The sequence below is a fragment of the Saccostrea echinata genome, unplaced genomic scaffold, assembly GCF_033153115.1.
Source record: "Saccostrea echinata isolate AGI-Se365-2 ecotype Australia unplaced genomic scaffold, CSIRO_AGI_Sech_v1 ptg000054l, whole genome shotgun sequence".
Classification (NCBI taxonomy): Eukaryota; Metazoa; Mollusca; class Bivalvia; order Ostreida; family Ostreidae; genus Saccostrea; species Saccostrea echinata.
The window spans coordinates 57,768,107-57,792,643 of record NW_026889803.1 but is presented as its reverse complement, the minus strand read 5'-3'; the positions used below and the strand labels follow the sequence as shown (position 1 = coordinate 57,792,643).

Sequence of the window (24,537 nt, the reverse complement as noted above, 5' to 3'; positions counted from 1 at the left end):
TTGGTGTATACCTAGAAACGGACTACAGCACACCTGCATATATCTCCTAAAATAAAGCATGCAACAACAGCATTTTACAAACTTGTCTTTAAATATCTATCCATTTTTTTGCATCTGATAATAGAAAAAATACTTTGGTGTTTAATTAACATGCAATTTTGATCGTTTTTTCAAAGTAAGTGGGTTAATCCTTACCGACACAACTACCCCCTTGCACGTGTAAAAATGTTTACAAAATCGAGAAGTGCTGTTTTGACACTGTCATGTACAATACCACATAACAGAATGAGATACTTCATCCAAACTTTCAGTTTTCATGTAAATAAACATTTGTTTTCCAACATTTTGATATTTAAAAACCTTGTACATATCAAAAACATACAGTTTTACCTCTTTCTTCGAGTTGAAAATTTTCACGTCTCGCATGTTGGTCTCATCTAAATCTCGTGGTGAAAACTTAAGACGTTTACGGAATTTGTTAATATTTTACGATGTGTATCTCCGAAATGTTCCGATTTATGCTAATAAGGTTAGGAAGTGTGATATAGAGACTCACCATATACCGGTGAAGGGCTTCAAATTTAGACCTATACTCGGCACTCAAAGCTATTGAGCAGTGAGAGTTCTATATCGTGCCAACACCTACCGTTACACGGGTTTTTAAGGTCTCACCCGAAAGACCCGACACTTTCACTTCAAAGTGCCAAGCGCTTGGCGAAGGAACAATTGCTACCTATTTTTCATCGACTTAGATCAGTCGCGGCAGTGATTCGAACACAAAACCTTCCGAAATTTAACGTTTTAAAAAGTGAAATAAATTTAACATAAAGTTAAGTTAGCTGGAAATATATTAACGTTAATCTAATGTTAGTGGGTTTAAAGTTAATTGAACTTAAAACTATCATTAAATTAACGTTAAATTAAAAATGTTTATTCAGATTAACAATAAATAAACGTTAGGCAAATTGTGAAATGGCTGTCCGAGCTCAAAGGATGAAATTAAAAGGGGATTAGATTACTTTGCTTCAATATCAGGATTAAATAATGAAAGATAAGAAGAAACAAAATTACTTTCGATTGAAAGTAAAATAAATTATGAAATAAAATGTGTTCTACGACCTAAGGAGAAAGAAAATGGAAGATAAGCTAATAATCTTTCAGTTATTTCAATTCAAAAATTGAATACTTAGCCTTGTTCCTTCAATTTGTTTTTGTTCTTGAACTTAAGTGTCCTGGTAATATCAGGTATCTTATCTTCAGATTTGTGTACGCCTTTACAGCTTCTCACCCACTTTCTGAAGAAGTAAAAAAAAAATTATCACAGAACACATGTCATATAAAGTATCTGTAGTTATATATAATCAGCCATGGACACCCCTCCCTCTTAGATTCTTCGGTTTTATTACTTTTACATAATAATTATTTTGTTAAAAAGCATTCTGACTGTACACACAAGTACTCTGAAGTTGATATTAAGAAGATGCTTGAGTTCCTGATTGACAATATCAATGTAGTGTTTGGAGATCAGGTCTTTCCACAATCTATTTGAATTCTCATGGGTACCAATTGCGCACCCTTGTTAGCTTTTTTTGTTTGTTCATTGTTTAATGTCCCTCTCGAGAATTTTTCACTCATATGGAGACGCCACCACTTGCCGGTGGAGAGCTGCAAATTTTGTCCTATACTCGGCACTTACGGCCATTGAGCAGTGAGGGATCTTTTTCGTGCCAGCACCTACTGCGACAAGGAACCTCGGTTTATACGGTCTCATCCGAAGGACCGGTCTCCTCGTCCCACAGTGGGATTCGAACCCGCGACGTAAGGATCAACTCCTTACTCCGCGACTCAAGAGCGCACGCTCTAACCACTGCGCCACGCGGGCGACTCCCCTTGTTAGCAGACCTATTTTTGTATTCATATGAAGCAGAATTTATTCAAAACCTTCTACATGAGAAGGAAAAAAAAACACTTGTTCTTGCCTTCAACTCGACATTAAGATATATCGACGACGTATTATCAATTAACAATAGTTACTTCCATTCATATGTCCACTCGATATATCCCAGTGAGCTTGAAATAAAATATAGCACAGAGTCTGACACAACTGTTTCATATTTGAATATTTTACTAGAAAAAGACTTTAATAGTAACCTAACAATAAAGCTTTATGATAAACGTGATGATTACTATTTTTCGATCGTCAACTTTCCTTACTTGTGTAGCAATATACCCTTATCACCTGCATATGGTGTTTTTGTTCTCCCAGTTAATTCGATACGCAAGAGCATGCTCTACGTATGAACAATTTCTAAAATAAAGCAAGTTATTGACAAACAAGTTGATGAAACAAGGATACCAACAGTCTGTTTGAAGTCATCATTTCGCAAGTTTTATGGTTGATACAATGACATTGTCAGTAAATACAAACTGTCGTTAAGTCAAATGCTGACTAACGTTTTTCATACTAATTGTGAGAGTCTAACTATTGTAAGTTCATTATTTACACACTGAATGGATCACCCGCGTGGAGCAGTGGTTAGAGAGTCTGCTCTAGAGTCGCGAAGTAAGGAGTTGATCCTTACGTCGCGGGTTCGAATCCCACTGTGGGACGTGGAGACCGGTCCTTCGGATGAGACCGTATAAACCGAGGTCCCGTGTCGCAGTAGGTGCTGGCACGAAAAAGATCCCTCACTGCTCAATGGCCATAAGTGCCAAGTATAGGACAAAATTTGCAGATCTCCACCGGCAAGTGGTGGCGTCTCCATATGAGTGAAAAATTCTCGAGAGGGACATAAAACAACATACAAACAAACAAACAAACACACTGAATTGTATATATATATATACGGATTTTTCCTCTTTTCCCGATCATGATAAGGAGCACACAGCGTGTGAGACCGGTTTGCAGGGGATGCTAACTCCTCCATGGCACCTGATCCCACCTCTGATGTTTGCAGAGATCCGTGTTTGTTCTGCTCCCGATTTATATTGTCCAGGTGGACTTTGAGCTTGAATACAGTTTGTAATCTCCATATTTCATAAAGATTGATAACCTTAACAAAACCGCCTTCCACGTAAAATATATTTTTGAGGCCTATGTATTTGACCCCCCCCCTTTTTTTTTTCTCCACCCACTTAACCAATACACGAATGTTTTTTTTTTTTTTTTTTTTTTTTTTTTTTTTTTTTTTTTTTGGTTGATTGCTGGAAAAAAGCAAACAAAACTATTTTTGATTTTGTATTGTTTGTTTAGAAGTGCATGGAAGATTAAAAACACTAATAGATACTTTATAAAGGGGCACTGTACTTGTTTTATTGATACAGAGTGAAGATGCAACACAGTCCTTCGGATGAGATCGTAAAAACCGAGGTCCCGTGTCGCAAAAGGAGTTGGCACGAAAAAGATCCCTCACTGCTCAAAGGCCCTGAGTATAGGTATAAATTTGCAGGCCCCCACCGGCAAGTGGTGCGTCTCTAAGTGAGAGAAAAATTCTCGAGAAAGACGTTAAACCATCATTAAAAAAGATGCAACATTTTGAGGGCTGCAAAGAAATCGTCCCTTTTCGAGTGTTTGTAAAACTTGAGTCTTACAGTTTATTTTGAATGTAATAAGAGTCCATCTTTTGTGTTAAGGTATCCGATCCATTTTAAGATTTAAAAAAGAAAGGAAAGCGCATTCAAGATCAAATCACATATTTTTAATCTAAAACAATATAAACAATAAACAATATAAATAGATCTTTCATTTTACCAATAAATAAGCAGTGTATAGAAAAAAAATTTATTGAGGGAATTGAAAAAAAAAATCAAAATTATGCTGAAATTGATTTATTGGTATCACGCCATCACCATGAATTTAAATATCGGTAATCCTATTTTCACATGTACACAGTTTTACACAGTAATAGGGCAGATAATTATTGAATCTACTTTAAAGCCTTTATAAATCTGCTGCATTGATCTTCAACTGCATTTAAAGTAGAAATATCTGTTGTGAGGACAAATTGGCGTAAACGCTTTTGTTTAGCAAAGAACCACCCGCACGACGCCCTCTGTCTAACTGGGTGTTAGCATGTAAACATGTAAAGTTTAAATTGTTGGTTGTAAATTTGTAAATTGCAATTTATACCATTGCAACTTGTTTATTTTAATTATCAAACATAACAGACCTGTGCAAAATATAAAAGAAAACTACGACAATGCACAAGATGATTGTAATTTGTAAGTGTTAATTTAAAACCAAAGTGTGTCCATATGGAACATGTGATTTGTAAACTTGCAATTTGTCAGATTGTAAAATGTAAATGTTATTTTAAAAAATTTACAATTTGTACCATTACAATATTGAAGCCATTGAGAAACTTAAAAACTCCCACGCCATCTATTGTTGACTCAGATATGCAAGCCATCTAGCACACACACACACACACACACACACACACACAGTGCCATAAAATACTGCCGTTTTAATAGAAACTACAGGATCACTTTTAACAAGGCTCTTACATTCATTCTTATTCATCGTCGCAAGCCAAAAGTCAGGGATTATTTTGTATTGGTTCTATTTCTACAAACAGAATTGACACCAAATCCTGTTGCTTGCGACAATGTTAAACAATACAAAAAGGCAATTGATGTAAATATTTGACCTAAACATTTTAAAACCAAATTCACTAGATTATATGTAATTATATATACGTATATGTACGTGCCATCGAAAACACACGAGGACATGTAAACATCTGCGTATGACATAATTCATATCATCTGGTGTAATCACCAATTACTAAAATAATTTTGATAGCTTGATAGTGTTCTACAGAAGATTGAGTTCTCGGTCATTTACCTTCATGAATACTCTAGTTTTCACCACCTGTTATAGTCAAGATATATAGTGACGACTGCGCTTATCTGCACTTTTCTACTTCTACCTTTTAATCTGTCTAGAACGAACTTCCTTTTGTCTGAGGAAACAGTTTTCAAGGTAAAGTTTCTCACGATTATAAATTGGTTATAGCTATTTTGAATTTCAATCTTTTAGGAACTTTTGGAAATACAATATAGAGCGTAACCATGTTTGTACTGGCATAATCTTTGCGAATTTTTGGATTCGGATAAATATAATTTATATGAATTGAATCTGGCTAATTTGAATGAAATTAATTTCTTTCGTGGGATTACGATTAAGAAAAAAGGGGCGTGGCTTGAAGGTTACAGAGACCTCTTCAACATCCATTTATTTTACTTTTGATATCTGCTCTACACAACTTTTTATTTTCTATGAATTTTGTAATGGTTCAGGACAACGCTTTGCTACAGATGTAGACTTATCACCTCTATGAAAGCCAAGTCTGATGAATTTCTAATGGATAGTATAAAATTGGTATTTCGGGTACTCGCACCATTACTGCTGTTATGCAGTCACTGCTAATGAATACTTCACTTCAAAAAATAATTATGCAGGTTTACGTAACTAAAGTACAGTTTAATATTCAATTTAATATCTACAGAATTTATATATCCTCGTACGAAACATGTCATCGTTCTTGTACGTAGCTTTAAAAAACATAACACACAGGTAAATCAGGTTGGAATTTAACTCCGCAAGCGAAGTTTAATAAATAGGCATTCGACCCGCTTTTGTGCCCATCTTCTTTCCCATGTTACAAAATGTTTTTATTTAGTATATAAATGGAACTTGATATTGGATTAAATCGGTCTGAATTATGTTCCTCAAAGGTAAGTGTGCAAGAACAAGATGATTTTTTTTTCAATGCCATAATGTCAAAAGAATGCATATACTCGCCAAATTATCCTTAGAAAGAAGCAAACTTGAAATTTAACGTCAATTTACTTCATTTAACCAGGGTCTCCCAACATGTGCACAAGACTCTTATACGCATGCGTCGCATTAGGACACCTGCTAGTCGTAACAGGAAAGCAATGTCCCGCACCTTGTTTTTGTCACAAAGCTGTTGTCAACTGCAGTGGGAAAAAACTAGAACGAATTCCGAAAAATCTACCTCCTTCCACAAAAATGCTGCTTCTTGATCATAACCGTATTCAGAATATCAGAAAGGGTGACTTCTGTGTTTTAACAAACCTTGTGGAATTACAATTACAGAATAACAAAATCGAATCAATTTTTTCCGAAACGTTCACGGGTGTCTGCATTCCAAATATTCAGACAATCCGATTGGAAAATAATAAGATAAATGTAACTGAAGATAGTGCATTCTACAATTTATCAGTACTTGTTAATACGACGTTGACAAATAACAAATTAGTTCAGATACATCCTAACACATTTCGTGGTACTCCTTTACAGTTTTTACATTTGGGAAGTAATCATCTTACTACAATACCAAATTTACAAGGACTTGATGGTCTTAATGATATAATATTGGAGGGAAATAAAATACAGAACTGTACCTTTCCAACTGAGTTTGCGACCATGTCCAATTTGACGACAATCGGAATGAGCAACAACAAAATACAAGAATTGTCCAAAGACGCTTTTATCAGTCTTGATCATTGTAAAATACGTACACTAAAACTTGCCCGAAATAATATATCCAGAATTTCAAATGAAAGTTTATTACCTTTGTCAAAGCTACGATCTCTTACAATTGGTTGGAATCCATTAACTGACAGTGAACTATATAATGCGTTATCCGGGTTGTTAAATGCTCCCTTGTCCTCTCTTAGCATCTCAAGTGTACAGTTAAACGGACTCATTCCGTCTGTCTCGCTGAAGTTGCTAGACGATGTGAACTTATCAACTCTAGATATGAGTTTTAATGAAATCAATAATATTCCATCTGAAGGGTTAAAAACACTGACAAAATTAAACAATTTAGATTTGAGCAATTGTGGAATTCGTTATATTCATGAAAACGCCTTCAGTAATCTCAAAAATCTTAATAATCTTAAATTGAGCAATAACTATATACAGTCTGTGCCTAAGAATATTCCAAAGAATTTGCTATATCTTTACATGGCTGGAAATCAAATAAATGTTTTAAGAAATAATTCGTTCTCAGATTTAAGATCTTTAAGACGTCTTCATTTAGGAAACAACAAAATTCTGACACTGTTTGAAGGAGCCTTTTTAGGTCTAAACAAATTAGAAGAAATACAGCTGCAAGGAAACCGCATTAATACTCTTCCTAGCCGTTTATTTGCTCCGTTTACTCGTCTCATTCAATTAGATCTTCAACAAAACAAATTAAAAACAATACAAAACTCCACTAAAACATTTGCCATGATGACGTCATTGAAATATCTAAATTTAGCTGATAATGGCTGTTCCTCTCTTCCTTCAACACTGTTCTCAAATTTGAAATCGCTGCAGAAGTTAAATCTTCGAGGAAATCAGCTTGGAAAATATTTAATAAATGACTTCGGAGGAAATTTATTTTTGGGATTAAAACAACTACAATCTCTTGATATATCAAGCAATCAAATTCATTCCTTCCCCTCTAACATCTTCAGAGACATGAAGAATCTCCATACCTTGCTTTTACAAGATAACTGGATATCTGGATGGGGAGTGACCCTTTTTTCCAATTCCATTTCTCTTTCTTCTTTGGATTTGTCAAATAATATGATAACAATCATCAACGAAGAAGATATGAAGAATTTAGGATCATTAAAGTCTGTCAACTTTACAAACAATCCCTTTGCGTGCATTTGTGATTTGCGTTGGTTTCGGAGGTGGATCAAGAACACAAATATAAAAGTGATAAACGTTGAAAAATATAAATGTAATTCTCCAGTTGAATGGAAAAGCAAATTCTTGCTTTCTTTTGATGAAACTAAAATTGAATGTTCTCTTGTGCCCGTTTCAGCAGCTGTAGGAATTGCTTCTGGTGTATTAGTAGTAAGTATTATAAGTGCTTTCATAATCTATCAAAATCGATTTAATATTATATTTCTACGGTATTGTGTGAAAAAATGGTTCGCAAGGAAACATGGAAACTACGAAGAAATCATAAATAAAGACTTTGATGCTTGCCTTATTTATTCAGAATCATCCGATGAGGATAAGAAATGGATCGAAACAAATTTTATGCCAGACTTTGATAGGGGAACTGAAGACGATGATTACCATGGTGAATATAAGATTTATTATCAGGAACGTGACACATTGGGAAATGCAGATGCTTTAGAAACAATGACGGAGGTCATGGAGAAAAGCAGAAAAATCATTTTAGTGGTAACGAAAAATTTAAAGTCGTACCCTCCCATACATTTTTTGATTTCAGTGGCTTTATGGTTACAAGGATCTTCAGTTGATCACATTATTATTGTAACAGTGGGGAAAATTTCATTTGCAGATGTACCGCGCCTTCTTCATACTATATGCAGGATAGGTGATCAAGTTGAGTGGAAACACAATAATATAAATTGCAATAGAGTTTTTAAGGAAAGGATTAAGGAAGAGTTGGGTAACCCGCTCACATAGTATGCTTCAGAGATGCACAGCTGTCCTGTTTAAAGAACATTGACTTTTATATAATGGCAAGATGTTGGATGCTTAAAGGGAGGTCCATGGGATACAATGCGTTACTTTTCTTTAACAAATGAATGTGTTAATGAAGAATGCTACTGTGTCAACTTTTTTCCTGAAATCATGCAAAATAGAAATTTTATAAACCGGAATACCGCTGCAATTATCTTAAAGTCTGGTATCCTATTTTCTCTTAAATGCTGTCTAGAAATTGTTTATCCATAGATGCAAAAAAAAAATCGATTTGACATCCCAAAAAAAATATAAGCAAACTAAGAAAGATGGTTACCATATATATGTATTAACGGTAGATTGATTGGAGTAGTTAAAATGATATAATACCAAGCAGAATCGATGATAAACATGATCTCTTTCTGCTTCCCGATTCCAAATATTTCTAAAGTGACATCAATTCATATAATTTTATTTATTTATTTATTTATTTATTCATTCATTTATTTATGCCCCCGTAATAGAAGATTCGAAGGTATATATGTTTTTGCCCTGTCCGTCCGTTAGTCTGTTTGTCCATAAATACTTTAACCTTGCCCATGCCTTTTGATTGGTTGGATATGGTTTTTGTATTTTACAAATGCATTCCCTGTGACAATGCCTTTCTTTGGGTACCAACATATTTGACCTCATGAGCTTAACCTTTGAATTTGGCCAACTATTGAAGAAAAAAAATTACCAAAATTTAACCTTGATCATAATTTTGAGGAGTTGGTGCTAGGGCTTTCATACTTCACATGTGTATTCATTATGACATGACCTTTCCAAGGATATAAATATTTTTGATCTTTTGAACTTGACCCCTTGAGTTTGACCCTCTTTTTAAAAACTCTAACCTTGCTTATAAATTTTGAACAGTTAATACTAAGGCCATAATATTTCCCAAGTATTTCCTGTGACAAGACCTTCCTTTAAATTGACCTTTTGACCTTGACCTTAGAGTTTGACCTACTTTTGAAAAAATAGCCATGGGAATATAATACCTTTAATTTGACCTTGGAGTTTGACCGTCATTTGAAAAACTTTAACCTTCCAACAAATTTTCAATGGTTGGTGCTTGGGCTTTCACAGGTATATTCACTAAGACGAGTCCTTGGGGGGGGGGGGGGGGGGTGTAACATATTTGATCTCTTGTCCTTGGAGTTTGACTTGCATTTGAAAACTTTTACGTTCTCTAGAATCAGCCATACGGGGGCATCAGTGTTTCACAAACACATCTTGATTTTTTTTTTTATTTTGGAATATCAATTTTAAGCTGCAAATCTTTTTTTTTAGTATATTAAGACGTTTGTTATTCAAAAAGGAATTACCTAGTATATTCCCAGTGTGATATTCTATAAGAAGTTATAGAGAAGATGACCCTTTATTCCTATACATTTTCTTACCTTGTATAGGAGTTCCTTTTTACTGATTAGAAAAATTAAGACAAAATGTATAAGGTTGTCTATTGAGGGTGCGAGTTAACGAGTATGTTATGACAGTGGATGGATGATGCTTCTATTATTTTCTAAAGCATTTCAAGTTCATAGGATGGAATTGAAAGGTCGTTAACTATTATATTAGATTATTTTGCATTACTATCAACATTGAAGAACTTCTCGGAGACATATGGATTGGAAGTAAATTAATTATTGAAACAAAACATGTTCCACAACTTTCTCTTTCCCTTATAACTTTTATACTACTGCATATACACATGTATGCATGTAGTATTTTATCTTTCTTGTTGTTTTTTATAAATGTGCAATATATTTTTTATGTTCCTGAATAAATTGCTTATTTTTCTGTATCATATCAAGTGTTTGTACGAGGGTAAAAATTTAAAATTAATTTTAAAAATCATTTTTATGTAGTTTTAATCTAAGTAATACATGTATTTCTTTTTTAATATGTTGACCACATACTAATGTTATTGTGATTTAAATTCAAATCATGTGTTCTTGGTCATTCAAAGGTTATAAGCCGCTGCAATTATCTTGTTTTATAAATGAAATTACCTACCATGTATAATTGTCCAATCGTTGAATGAATAGCAAAGCATGTTGGCCTACAACATGTTTACATATTATTTTTAGCACGTAGTTCAGGTCAATCTACGATACGATATTTAACGGACAGCGGAAAAAAAGAAATGCAAATAATTTTTTTCATTGTTTTATTTTTAAAAAATCCAAAAATAAGACATTAAGAAAAATGTCTAAGGCATATGCATACTCACAAGAAGAAATAAATTCAATTTGTTTGTTTGTTTTTTTAATTTTACCTCATAACTTGAAATTGGTACCTTTGTAATTTGTTGTCACGTATTATGTAATTGTTGACTAGAAATTCAAAAATTACTCATTAAAAAATAAAAATAACTACAACAATAAATGTTCAGAACGTTTTGTGAGCTTTAAGGATAAGGAAAACGAGCAACATCTCTAAGGCATTGAAATTGCCAACAAAGGTTTATTTTATTTTACAATTCGCTTGAACATTGGTGTCTTTTGCCTTTGGCAATGAAACTCACCTGACATTTGAATTCAACGATTATTACATGTACAACAAGGGAATACAGACGCAAATCGCCTTACATGCAGAATGACTTTTGGAAACCTATGTATATTTAACGATTGTTTGTAAATAATAGATAATTATGTTTTTCATGGAATATGAAGATAACAGTATTCAAGCTACAAGTCCTATGAAACAATACAAAGTGGGAGCAAGACAAACTTAGACCTCTAAAAACCTTCTTGGTATGAATCATTATGTTTTGAATAAAACTACCCGATTACATATAAAATAATAAATAAATAAATAAATAAATAAATAATGAATAAAAAAAATAACATATCAATAGATGCCACGCAAAATATAGAATTTTACGGCGCAAATTAAAGATATTTTAAGTTACATTTTTTAAGCAGTCCTCGCACATTTTCCTGGGTAAAGTGTAAACAGTCTTCATTTTTCATATGAACAAGAACAATCCATGTCGTTTGTGACGTTATTAACGATTTTTCATTCAATGGTAGCAAGAAAAAGAAAGAGATAGTTTCAAGTAAAGTAAAGGCAAGAAATTAAAAACGTGCATATGAATATAAAAATTAATGTGCTTTTCTTATAGATTTGAAGTATTTCAATAAGGTTTATATCACACTGCATGCTTAGTAGCGAATTAATGGATAACATGTTCAACAAAAATGCCCAGAGTCTAAAATGACCTGCACAAATAAAATTTATGCGTTTTTCGAGGGGTTAAATTCTATGTCTAATTTCATCAATTACAGAATTAATAATATGTCAAAATGTGCTAATCCAAACGGTCAATATGAATGTTAGATTGATAAATTTACTCAACTAATGAATATTTTACGCAACATTTAGGAGTTCAACATATTTGTCCTGTGGACGTTCTTGAGGCGTAACTCTTTTCGCTTCCATGTAAGTCACGAAAATGCGTTTAAGAGTGGTTTGCGTAATCAATAGTAATTATAATACACAAATCGAAAGGGTCCTTTTTGTTCGTTTGTTTAATTACAAGTAGTCTATGATTTTTACGGCTTGTCAAAGAATTTTTGGTAGTTGATATTGCCCCCCCCCCCAACTGAAAATGCTTGGTTGTGCCCCCCCCCCCTCCAAAAAACTGAAACTGCTTCCTACGGACCTGATTTTAACTCGGACCCTGTCCGGTCGTGGTGACTCTTGGTAGACAAAAACAAACGGAAAAAGAGCTTGTGGCAGTAGATTACAGACCATCGATAACTTGTTAGCTGTATTTAAATACAAGGTTATTCTTGGTGTGCATAGAAAGTCGACTGATTTTTGCAGTTCTAAATCTCTGAATTTCCATTGTATTATTAAATTATTAAAGGCATGTTGAATTATTGGTTTAGACTTGAAACAATCTTTACTCAAGGAAACATATTCAGTGTCGAAGAGCCTTTTCCTTCAAGATAAATCGTAATGGCTTGCATCCAAGTCAGCTCAAACAATGTTAGGCCAGTTATCTGAACTCAAAAATATTGACCCATCAAAAGAAAGTCCCTATTTATGTAGAAAGAATCCATCAATTATTATAAAACATTATTTTATAAATGCATGCCATAAAGAAAATGAGCAGCACAACAATTGCAAACTAAGAACTTAAGTTACATTAAAAAATAACTTTGGAAGAGAGCACTTTTTCACTATCTGATCGATATAATTTTGATCAGAGGAAAAGTATAACTAAACTCTGAATTTCTGCACATCAAATATTGAAAAGGGAAGTTATAAGGCCTTCCCCGGGAATTACTAGTGAGAGATGTTCAGTGTGATACGCAGGAGGTCGAAGAAGAACATAATTTTTTGTTGTTTGTCCAAAATATAAAAATGAAAGATTACAATGGAAACCATTTCAAAAATCAGTTTGAATTTTCTTTATTGACACCTGCTGAGAAACTAATAAAACTATTTTTTTTAAATTTTCAATGATATGGATGAAAAGAAGCTCCGACCAGGAAAATAGTACTTGTAAAGAATAACCAGAAGAATAGAACGTTGTTTATTACACAAGTGAATTCCACCTTTAATATGATACAAATATGACTGAGTGCAATCCAAGAGCGCATCATTCAGTAATAATGAAATTCAAAATATATTGCTTGGCATAAATTTATGTTAAATGATTAAAGGTTAGAAAGGAACGTGATATGGGATGAATAACAGAACAAATCAAAACTTAACATTAAAAGAAATCGCCATCTTTTCTCAAATAGCACAAAACAAATAAGGAGTCGACAATGCAAGCTCTGAGAAATGCAAGCTCCATTTAATCGACAAATGTCATTAGGCTCAATACACTTCGAATTAAATAGTTTTTTCAAGCTGTATCTCATTCAGTCTCTTCGAGCGGTTTTCCTAACTTTTCCTTCATCTTCTTCTTGAAAACCTTTTTATAAATTTCATCGCCTCTCCATTCAACATGATCTCCTATTATGAACTTGGAGTGAAGAAGTCGTGGTACATCTGCTAATGAAATTTCATTTACTGTTATAATGATTATATCTTTGACTGAATTTCTTTTTAATGTAAGGGTTTCCAAGATCAAAATGTCATCCAATTGCGATGTTTTCTTCTTTTTTGTTATCACGATGATGATTTTTCTGCTCTTCTCCATGATATCCATAAATCTTTTTAATTTGAAATCATTTCCAAGCGTGTCACGTTCATCATAGTATATCTTGTAAGCCCCATGGTAATTGTCATCTTCAGTTCCTATATCAAAGTCAGGCAAAAGGTTCTCCTGGATCCATTTGTTATCTTCAGGTGTGTCCGAATAAACAATGAATGCATCAATTTCCATGGTCATATTTATTATTTCATTGTAGTCCCTGTGCCTTCTCAAAAACTGTTTTCGGAAGTGCTTCTTCATCCTATACCAGAAATACATAATGTAATACCTATAACAATGAATTATGAAAGCATTTACAGAAGTTACTGTGCAAACAGCAAGAGCGATTATAATAGCAGTTGACTGAGAGACGAGTGAACAATCAATTTGGGTTTCATCAAACGAGAGCAGTGACCTGCCTTTCCATTCTAAAGGAGAATTGCATTGATAGTTTTCCACGTTTAACACATTTGTGCTGGTGCTATTAATCCACTTTCGAAACCACAGCAGATCGCACATACATGCAAAGGGATTATTTGTGAAGTTAACATTCTTTAAAGATCGAATTCCTTCCATGGCTTCTTCATTTAAAACTGCAATCACGTTATTTGAAAGATCCAAGAAATGAAGAGAAATGCACTGCTTAAATACATCTTTTTCCCATCCAGGTATCCAGTTTTCTCTCAGTAGTAAGGTTTTAAGATTCTTCAAGTCTCTAAATACTCTGGGAGGTAGGTCATGTATTTGATTATTAGACAAATCAAGAAAATTTAATTGTTTTAAACCACGAAATAATTTATTATCGATATCACCTAGTAAAATTTTACCGAGTTGATTTCCTTTAAACTCCAGCTTCTGCAAAGATTTATTTACATTTGAAAACAACGTCAAAGGAAGAGAGGAACAGCCATTATCAGCTAAATTTAGATTTTTCAATGAAGTCATCGTGGAAAATGTTTCTGTTGAGTTTTGAATCATTTTCAGATTGTTTTGTTGAAGCTCTAATTTTGTTAGACGAGTGAATGGTGCGAATAAGCGCTTTGGAAGTGTGTTGATGCGGTTTCCGTAAAGCTGTAATTCCTCTAAATTTCTAAGACCAGAAAAGGCTCCTCCGTACAGTGTCAAAATTTTGTTGTTTCCCAAATGAAGACGTCTTAATCGTCCTAAATTCGAGAAAGAGTTGCTTTTTAAAACGTCAATTTGATTTCCAGTCATGTAAAGATAAAGTAAATTCTTTGGAAGATTCTGCGGCACTCTTTGCACATAATTATTGTTTAGTAGAAGGTTATTAAGATTTTGTAGGCCACTGAAAGCGTTCTCATGGATATATCGAATCCCACAGTTGCTGATGTCTAAAGTTCTTAATTGTGTCAATGCTTGGAAAGCCAGGATAGGAACATTATTAATTTCATTAAAACTCATATCAAGTGTCGACACGTTCAAAGTTTCCAATATCTGCAATGAGGAGAATGGCATGTGTCCGTTCAAATGAATTTCAGGGATGCTAAGAGAGACTAAGGGTGCATTGTGCAAGCTGGATAGAGCATTAGATAATTCTACATCCGTCAATGGATTCCACCCAAGTCTGAGGGATTGCAATGTTGAAAGTGGCAAAAAACTTTCATTTGAAATTCTAGTTATATTGTTTCTTGCAAGTTCTAATTTGCGTACGTTACAATATTTTAAACTAGCAAATCCATTTCTTTCCAGGTGTTGAATTTTGTTGTTGCTCAGACCAATTCTTGTCAAGTTGAACATAGTTTCAAAGACATTTGGGAAAATGCAATTTTGTATGTTATTTCCCTCTAATATTAATACTTGAAGACTATCTATTTGAAGGTTTGGGATTTCAATGAGCTCATTACTTCCAAGATGCAAAAACGTCAAAGAAGTGCCTTGAAAAGCAGTGGAATGCAATTGAATCAGTTTGTTGTTTGTCAAAGTTATATTTACAAGTGCAGATAAATTGGAAAATGCACTTGGTTCAATGCTATTTATTCTATTATTTTCCAGTCGAATACTCTGAATATTTGGAAAACATTCCCCCGAAAACGTGTTAGCCGGAATCGACCTAATTTTGTTATTTTGTAGCTGTAATTCAACAAGGTTTGGTAACACAGAAAAGTGCTTTTGACTAATTTTTTCTACATGATTTTGGCTAAGAATAAGGCGTTCAGAGGACATGGGAATATTATGTGGTATACCTTGAAGTTTCTTTCCATGGCAGTCAACATGCGTCTTTTTGCAAGAACAAGGCAATGGACACGGATGTCCAATGACAAACAAAATTTGTCCGAAGATAAGTGTTAGTTCAAAGTTCATTGTCAAGAGTTCTGTCAAAAAATAAATAAATAAAACTCTTACAAACGAGATTTGCTTACAAGTATTACATTGACCAATATTATGTTCTACTGAATGTTATGTCCATGCAAGAAAAGATTTTTGTCAACTTACACATCGAGATTGGAAAAAAGTCCTTTTAAAGATAAAAATTAAAAGATCTTTAGGGTACAGCACTAGATATCCAAATGCAAGTCTCTCAAAATCTTTCTGTAATCAATTACTACCAAATACACAGCGTTTAACAGACCGATGTGACATATGGTTGATTATAAAGAAATGATAAAGAAAGTAGGTTAAATAAAAATAGCAGTGCATGCACATTCAGATAAAAATGTACAAATTAAAAGAACTTTAGGGTACAGCACTAGATATCCCAATGCAAGCCTCTCAAATTCTTTTTGTAATCAATTACAACCAAATACACAGCGTAACAGACCGATGTGACATATGGTTGATTATAAAGAAATGATAAAGAAAGTAGGTTAAATAAAAATAGCAGTGCATGCACATTTTAAAAAAATTGTGTATAAAAATCGATCGTACAAAAAATCATACATGAGTGTTATAAGGTACAGGCGATGTTTTATTATAAAAATATCAAGAATTAATTGGAAAACTGACCAGCTTATAAGTCGCCCAGTGTAAAGACGAATGACCCCCATCGAATTATGACAGGGGTTCATTTTTTAGACGTCGAAAATTGTCCCAGGTGATTATTCTACATTAAAAAATGGCCTCGGGGTCTGTAGAAAATGTGTCATCATCCTAAAAAGCAGCATACCCTCCACGAACAGGGATGCGGTTAATATATGAAACCTTAGGGTCCATGTAGGCTCCTAACTTTTCAAATTTTACGGGCCCACAATGTGATCCACGGCCCCACATTATATATGTGAATTAAAAAATAACAATAATAAAAAGCTCCTTAATTTTTATGAATTGATTTTTTTAATTTATAGTCATCGATATGTTTGCAAAATTTGAAGTTCAACATGTGATTTTCTTTTCTAAAAACTTTGATCCGATATTCCATTTTGTAGTATTTAACCATAGACCTGAACCGTCTAGGTTTAACAAGGGTGCAGAGAAGATGAGATCTTAAACATTTATGCAAACGTGTACATAGTCTAGTCATATACTTCGATGTAAACGTACACGTTTTTGTACTTTGTTTTTTGTTGAGATGTAAATGACGTGTAACAATAACGCTAACATTCTGACCGGTGTCTCTGTTTCAACTATTTAGTAGTCTTGTGACATTAGTTTAACTTTAGTTAGTAAATAAAACATGGTAAAAATCACAGGTACTTGTGGACAGGAGCCACCCCCCCCCCCCCAACACACACACACACACCCTTTCCAAATATAAACCCCGGGTCAAAGGATGTTTCTTTGTCTTTTTTTTTTTAATAAGATTATTCTTCTACTATACAATTAAATCCTATTCCATATGAAAAATCCAAAAAATAACGCACTTACGCACTTCATGAAATATGCCGGTGTAAAGACGAATAATGACCCCCATAGAATAATGACCGGGAGGTCGTATTTCAACGACAAAAATGACCCCCCAGCCGTAGAAAAAATTAATTTTTTTGTAGAAAAAGAGACCTAGGGATCATTTTTTTATGTGTGCGTCCTATAAAAAAATTGCCCCCCGTTGAAAAATGACCCCTTTTCCAACAGAGTGCATGATACAAAATTTATAACGGGTGATTGATGCCAAGGTTTGAACCTCAATGTTTGATATTTTTCTTTATGCCCTTTTTGACCAACACTGGACGAACGTGCAATTAAAATGCAATAAAACCGCAATACATTTACCTGCATATTTCTATCTTTTAAGCCTATTGTGTTCTCAACACAGATTGAAAATCGCGAAATGGCTACTATTGGTTATAACTGTTAACGCAGTTTCCCTTTACGACTGTCTTCCATTTGTTTCATATTTGGATATTTGACTGATTATAGACATTCATAGCTAAATAACAGAGAAGCGGGATGTTCTGACTTTTCATTGTTAAACATGTCTCCCAAAGTAATCAGCATGCTTTGAGTAAGATCAACTTAAAAAAAAATAAATGAAAAATCTTCTTAAAAATGAAGGGTAAAAAAAAAAGAATGAGATAAGTTTTCAGAAATAAATACGGAAAGTTATGCAATGTAATATATATGTATATTTTGAATGACATAAAAAGTCGTGCAAATGAGGTATTAGAGAGGTTGAAATGACGTAATAACTCGTGCGAACGACATACTGAAAAAATGGTAAAGATAAAAAGGGCATAACGAAGAGTGATGATTTTGAAATATCCACAAGCAATATAATTTTGTAAACAGGGCATAAAAAAGGACCCCCGAAAATTGCAGAGGTGGGATCAGGTGCCTAGAAACAGTAAGCATCTCCTGTTGCCCCGTCACATCCGCCGTGAACGCTATGAATAAATCAGGTAAACGGGACATTCCGTTGTCGAATTTAGTATAAAAACAAGGGCCAACCAATTGACCCAATAACAGGTTATATTTGTTGACAGGGTCATTGATACGACCATTGAATCTACGAAATGCTGACTTTAAAGGAGGTTGTTGAAATCCCTGTAACATCAACTTACATGCATCTGTCAGTAGCCTGCCTCAATTTAAAAATTGTTCGTGCTCTTGGGTATCGAATAAGTTGGTAGACGTAAACATTATATGCAAATGAATAAATAAGGAAAATTGACAATAGAAAAGGCTGAAGTCATCCCGTTTGTCAGACAATTTAGTTGTTAGTTGGTCTTTATCGTCTATAGTCTGTAGAACGTCCAAATATGAAGCAGACATGACAAACATAAGAAGGACATAAAATTTCTGCATGTCTGATATATATACAATCTTATAATGTGCATTCGATTTTATTTATAAACAGTGGTCTACTCTATGGGAATATCTTTTCAAGTTTATAGAAGTAATACAGGAGAATCCCAGTAAAATGTACATCCAAGTCTTCTGAGAATAGGATACATACATGTAAGAGGAATATTCTTTAATCCACTTTAAAACAGTGATACATTTGTCAAATCAATATGGAAACATTTTCAATACAGTGTATATTGAAGTAGATTAATGTTTTCAATTTATAATTAAAGACAGACTATCTTATTGACCTTCAAGGTGAATACATGTATAAAGATTTATTTTTCCTACATTGAACTAAAAATAGATTGAAAACAATTCTGAAAGGTTATTTCACCTGCGTCTGAATTCTATTCAAGTGAACATAATATTCAGGCACAAAGAATCGGAGAAGAGGGAGGGATTGTTCCCCTTTTTCTGAGTGTAAATTTTAGCAATTTCTAATTTGAAAATGTTCATTGAAAGTCTTGTATCCACCCCCTCTTTCTTATACAGTATAGTTTAAAAATCTCTCCTACTTGAGTGAACAAGATGAACATAACATTCCGGAACATAGAATCAGGGATGGGGTGTCCACCTCCTTCAATTTCCATGAACGTTTTTTTTTTATTTTTCGCTTGAAAATTGTCATTGCAAGTCTGGATGTCCTACCCCCAACTTTTTGATACAGTAGAGTAAAAGAAAATCCCACTTACATCAATAAACTTTTTGAGGGGTTCATCAAAGATATTTTTAACTAAAAGTATTTTTTGCCTCTTATAATGCACCATTTCCCCTTTCGATGCTATGCCTGACATTTATTTTTTTTCTTCATTGCACCAAAACTAGATTTCAAATGTAAAATTAATACTGGTTATGCTTATGTTAACTCCTATTCTTTCACTGTGTTTGGTTAGGACTTGAGCAAATGTAAACAAGAAACTTGGCATGTCTGCTTAATCAGTTTGTATCAATTTAATCGTTGAATCATATAATAAAAAAAATATTGCTGTTTTTTTCTGTCAGGACGATCAGTGATTTTCCACCATCGAAAAAACAAAGCTCTCCTCGCCCTTTGAACTCGATAAATCTTTAACTCCACTAGAATCTGAATCATTGAATTGAACTTAAAAACATCAATGATTGTATAATGTAATGAGATCAATATACCATCGATTTATTCCCAATGAAGCTCAAGTGAGCATTTTGGCCAACAGGTCTCTTGATTTATTATTTTTATTTTAGCCCCTAAAAGTTTCAACTTCAATCCGCTTTAATTCACAAGGGGTCATTATTCTACGGGGGTCATTTTTCTTCACGTGGGGTATGCAGGTTTTTAGGGTGAAGACACTTTTTCTACGGGCAAAAGGGTCATTTTTCGACATCGAATAATGACCGGGGGTCATTTTTCGCCGTTAAATAATGACGGGGGTCATTATTCGACGTCGAAAAATGACCCCGGTCATTATTCTATGGGAATCATTATTCGTCTTTACACCGGCGCGAAGCCCCATAGTTCTTGTACTCAAGAATTCTCAAAAATTAAATTCATTTCTTAATAAATGAGTACTTTCGTCAAGTCGAAGAAGGAAACACTTGAGTTCCATTCAGATAATTTTGAAAGTAAATTGGGGGTATATGACATAAATAAAATTCTTTAAATCCTTCTGTGAAATTGTATTTTACACATGGTAGATCATTGGGTCGGTTTAGCTGAGTTTCTTCTTTAGATCAGCGACATGATTAAAAAATAATTATAACTTCTATTGACTTTTTTTTTTAGAATTACATATTCTGGACTTAGAATAATGAGTCCACCAACGACTGCTGCCCGTTATAAAATGTTAACTCATGAAAAGAGAAAGCCGTGGAATATATCTATTATATATATTGATTTGGTGAAGATGAGCCTACTACTCAAAATGTTGAAACACATACTCATTTAGGAATAAGATTACAGCAGGATGGTAATTGGAGATCCCACATACTTGATATTCATGCTAAAGCCTGTAATCGATTAAATATTTTAAGAATGTTAAAGCACACTCTTAAGAGGGATGCTTTGATAAAAATATATTTTGCTTTTATTTCGTCCTCTTCTTGAATACTCAGACATTGTATGGGAAAATTGTACTGATAGAGATGCAAAATTACTCGAAGATGTTCAAGTTGCAGCTGCACAAATGATAACGGTCTTAAGAATTAATTCACCAAGATCAAATCTTTATGAAGATCTTGGCTTGGATACACTTGAAATAAGAAGAAAAATACATAAACTAGTGTTATTTTATAAAACAGTGTATGGATTAGCTCCCCAGTATTTGCAAGATTTATTACAACAATGTATTCTACCACAATTCTTATCCCTTAAGGAATCCGGACAATTTTACATTTCATATTCCACAAGCCAAAACGACTTTTTATTTATGAAAAGTTTCCTTCCTTCAACTATAAGACTGTGGAATGATTTACCTTTTAATATTCGAAATCTTCCTACACTTTCATCATTCAAGACTGCCATAAAAAGTATATACCGCTTAAAACCTAAGAAATATTACAACTATGGAAGTCGTAAAATGAATATATTGCATTGTCATTTGCGAAATAATGCTAGTAATTTGAATGCTGGTTTATTTAATCATTTTGAAGGGAAGATCAAAGTTGTGACATTTGCGGGTATAGTTCCAAAACATCATTTCACTTTTTTATGAAATGTCCAAAATATTGTGTGCAAAGGCAGAACCTTTTGCAAAACTTTAATACTTTGGAGTTACCAATGCCTTTATCCTTAGAACTTATTTTGAATGGAGACAATAACCTTACTTACAACCAAAATATTGCAGTATTTTATTTTGTTCATGAATTTATTACATCTACAAAGAGATTTACATGATATTGTCTCTCTTTTTGTCAAACCACAGAACCAACATCTATTTTTGTGTTCTTATTAACTTTCACATTTATACCTGTATTATTCTTATTAGTCATATATGTTAAACATATATTGTATCATCAGATCACGTAGAATTAATTTTCTACTATTTATTTTGACTTTTTTCCCCATAAATTTCTTTTGAATATACACATGTATACATGTATAATTATTTTTTCAATGATATTTAACTAATATTTACTTGTACATGTATGACTTTGACCTTTTATTATGGAGAGGACTTATGTAGGCTGTAGACATTGCCTGCTGTCAAAATATTGTTAAGATTAATATATATATATATATATATATATATATATATATATATATATATATATATATATAACATTAAACAAAACACATCTAATTCTGAAGTCGTTTTATTATATTTCAGGATTGCAATGTTGTGGACTACAGGGCGGAGAATGCGTAAAGATGGAGTAAATAGTGTGTCATAAAATTATTTCCTTCAAGATGTATGCCTTCTATACCAAGATATGAGTTGGAAAACAATGAATATTTCATTTCATAAGATCTGAATTTCATGTATTTGTACAACTCTTCTCGCGATTTTGTAGCAAAATGACATACGATAAGATGTTTAATTTTTTTTTTTTGCAATGAAACACTAGAACATACAGTATTGCCCTTTTTTGTCCGTCATTCCGTCATTCTTCAGCCTTTCCTTCTTGCCATGCTGGTAAAAATGAATTGATTTTTTGATATATCTTTGTATATTGATGCCTTACCAATCACGTTCGACTTTCATGCTGAATGGAAGATTTTCAAAAATGGTAATGCCCTTAAATTTCGAAAATTTCTAATAGGTCCTTGTATTCATTCCATATGTTTGAACGTCTTAGTTACTTAGTTATCTAAAATACACTCGTGGGCTTGCTTGATGGCCTTCCTCTTGAAAATTGTGTTTTTAGCCATTTTCCCCACCATAAATTCTCAATCTTTGCTATTCAATTATGAAGAAGAAGCCGACAAATGTAAATCGGAAAGTCATTTTTACAGAGACAATGGTAAGCTCAGGAGTCTCGTGAGAGAACAAAATGACATTTTCAAGAAGATGGTTCGATTTGGAAAAGTTTTAGAAGAAATTAGGAGTCAGATCACTATGCTAGAGAGCAGAAGTACCGGTAAATCACTTTTTCTATGATGGCATATTTCTGCCCTCTACTTGTCAGATAATTAGGTAGGCTTTTCAGATCCTCTAGTTGTCTTGTCAGATAAATATGTCGACTTGTCAGATCTTTTTGTTAACATGTCACTTATTTGCGCGTTTAAAAATTCAACATGAAAATGTGTCCATGCCCAGCTTAGGCAATCGGTTGACAGCATATTTTTCTGAAAAGTTGACAAAAGTATCTGACAGGTCAACATAAACATCTTACAAATCTACATAATGAACTGACAAATCTATATATTATCTAAAAAGTCAACATAATTTTTGACAAGTCAACATAATATTCTACAAGTCAACATCATTATCTGTCAAGTCGACATAATATCTGACAAGCCGACTTGTCAGAAAGTGATGTCGACTTCTCAGATAATGATTTCGACTTGTCAGAAAAGTAAATTTAGATATCAGAAAATTATGTCGACTTGCCGGGTATTATGATGACAAACAGATGTCATTAGGGGCTTTAACATGCTGTAATACAAGATAACGAGTTCTTGAGTTGTGATGATTTTTATCTGACAAGTCAACATAATCAACTGACAAGTCGACATACTCATCTGATAAGTGGTGGCAGAAATAAGCCACCATACTTTTTCATAGTTGAAAAAATAGTCCACTTGATAAGACAAACACCAAATTTGGCGTGAAGGTTCCCTGTCTAGGACCTGAATAGGAAATATTGTTGGCCATTCAAGTTTCGGCCATTTTCAAAATGGCCGCCCTGTTTTTAAAGATGGCGTTATTTCTTATATTCCATATTAAGCAATTTCATTTCTTTTTTCAAACATTTTATAAACCTTTGAAATATTCAACCAAAATTTGCTCAAATTAAGATGAATAAAGTGATATTACACTTATATATCCAGTGAGCATGCGCTAAAGTGCTGTTTTATAGTACTAGTAAGACCAAATCTTAAGAGTAGTTACAGTTGCATAGAGCAGTACAAAGTAACTCTACCTAAAACATTTACGGTTACCAAAACTAGTAGGTCTACACCTATGTAAGTATTTCTTGGCATGACGCTGTCATTGGCGTAAAAAATGGGACCCAAGCTCCACCTTTTTTATGCATTACTTTAAAGGTGAAGGTAAAATTTGCGACTCTCATGTCGGCTGCCTTGTAGCAACAGCAAATGATAAAACGCCGCTTAATGATAGGAATATCATTAAGCGTTGCAAATGCGACGCTTAATGCCATAAATTATTGCATTAATAGTTAGGATTCTCAACCACTAATGCTAAATCGCCGCTTAATGAAAGAATTATATCATTAAGCGGTTGAGAATTCCAACTGTTAATGCAATCATTTATGACATTAAGCGTTGCATTGCCACGCTTAATGATATTTCTTTCATTAAGCGGCGTTTTACCATTAGCGGTTCCTAAACTGCCTCCATGAATTCTCTGCATCCAAGACTTTATGAGCAGAAGTGTATCAAGGGAACCCTGTTTATGGTAACGTTGTCAAGAAAAACAGATTTCCTGTTGGTGTAGAATATTGTAATTTTGGCCTTCTCTGAGGTTGCTGTAGA

General features: G+C 33.5%; 2 protein-coding genes across 2 annotated transcripts; one reads left to right on the top strand and one right to left on the bottom strand.

Annotated features, from left to right (window-relative positions):
* The first annotated feature begins 5,866 nt into the window (after window positions 1–5,866).
* On the top strand, window positions 5,867–8,281 carry LOC133206064 (slit homolog 3 protein-like). The gene is made up of 2 exons (XM_061341991.1): window positions 5,867–7,882; window positions 8,031–8,281. The coding sequence occupies exons 1-2, from the start codon at window positions 5,879–5,881 to the stop codon at window positions 8,169–8,171; spliced, it is 2,145 nt and encodes a 714-aa protein (XP_061197975.1). The 5' UTR covers window positions 5,867–5,878; the 3' UTR covers window positions 8,172–8,281.
* Window positions 8,282–13,239: 4,958 nt separating this feature from the next.
* On the bottom strand, window positions 13,240–15,986 carry LOC133205045 (toll-like receptor 3). The gene has a single exon (XM_061340788.1). It carries the CDS (start codon window positions 15,984–15,986, stop codon window positions 13,386–13,388), a length of 2,601 nt encoding a protein of 866 aa, XP_061196772.1. The 3' UTR covers window positions 13,240–13,385.
* Between the last annotated feature and the right edge of the window lie 8,551 nt (window positions 15,987–24,537).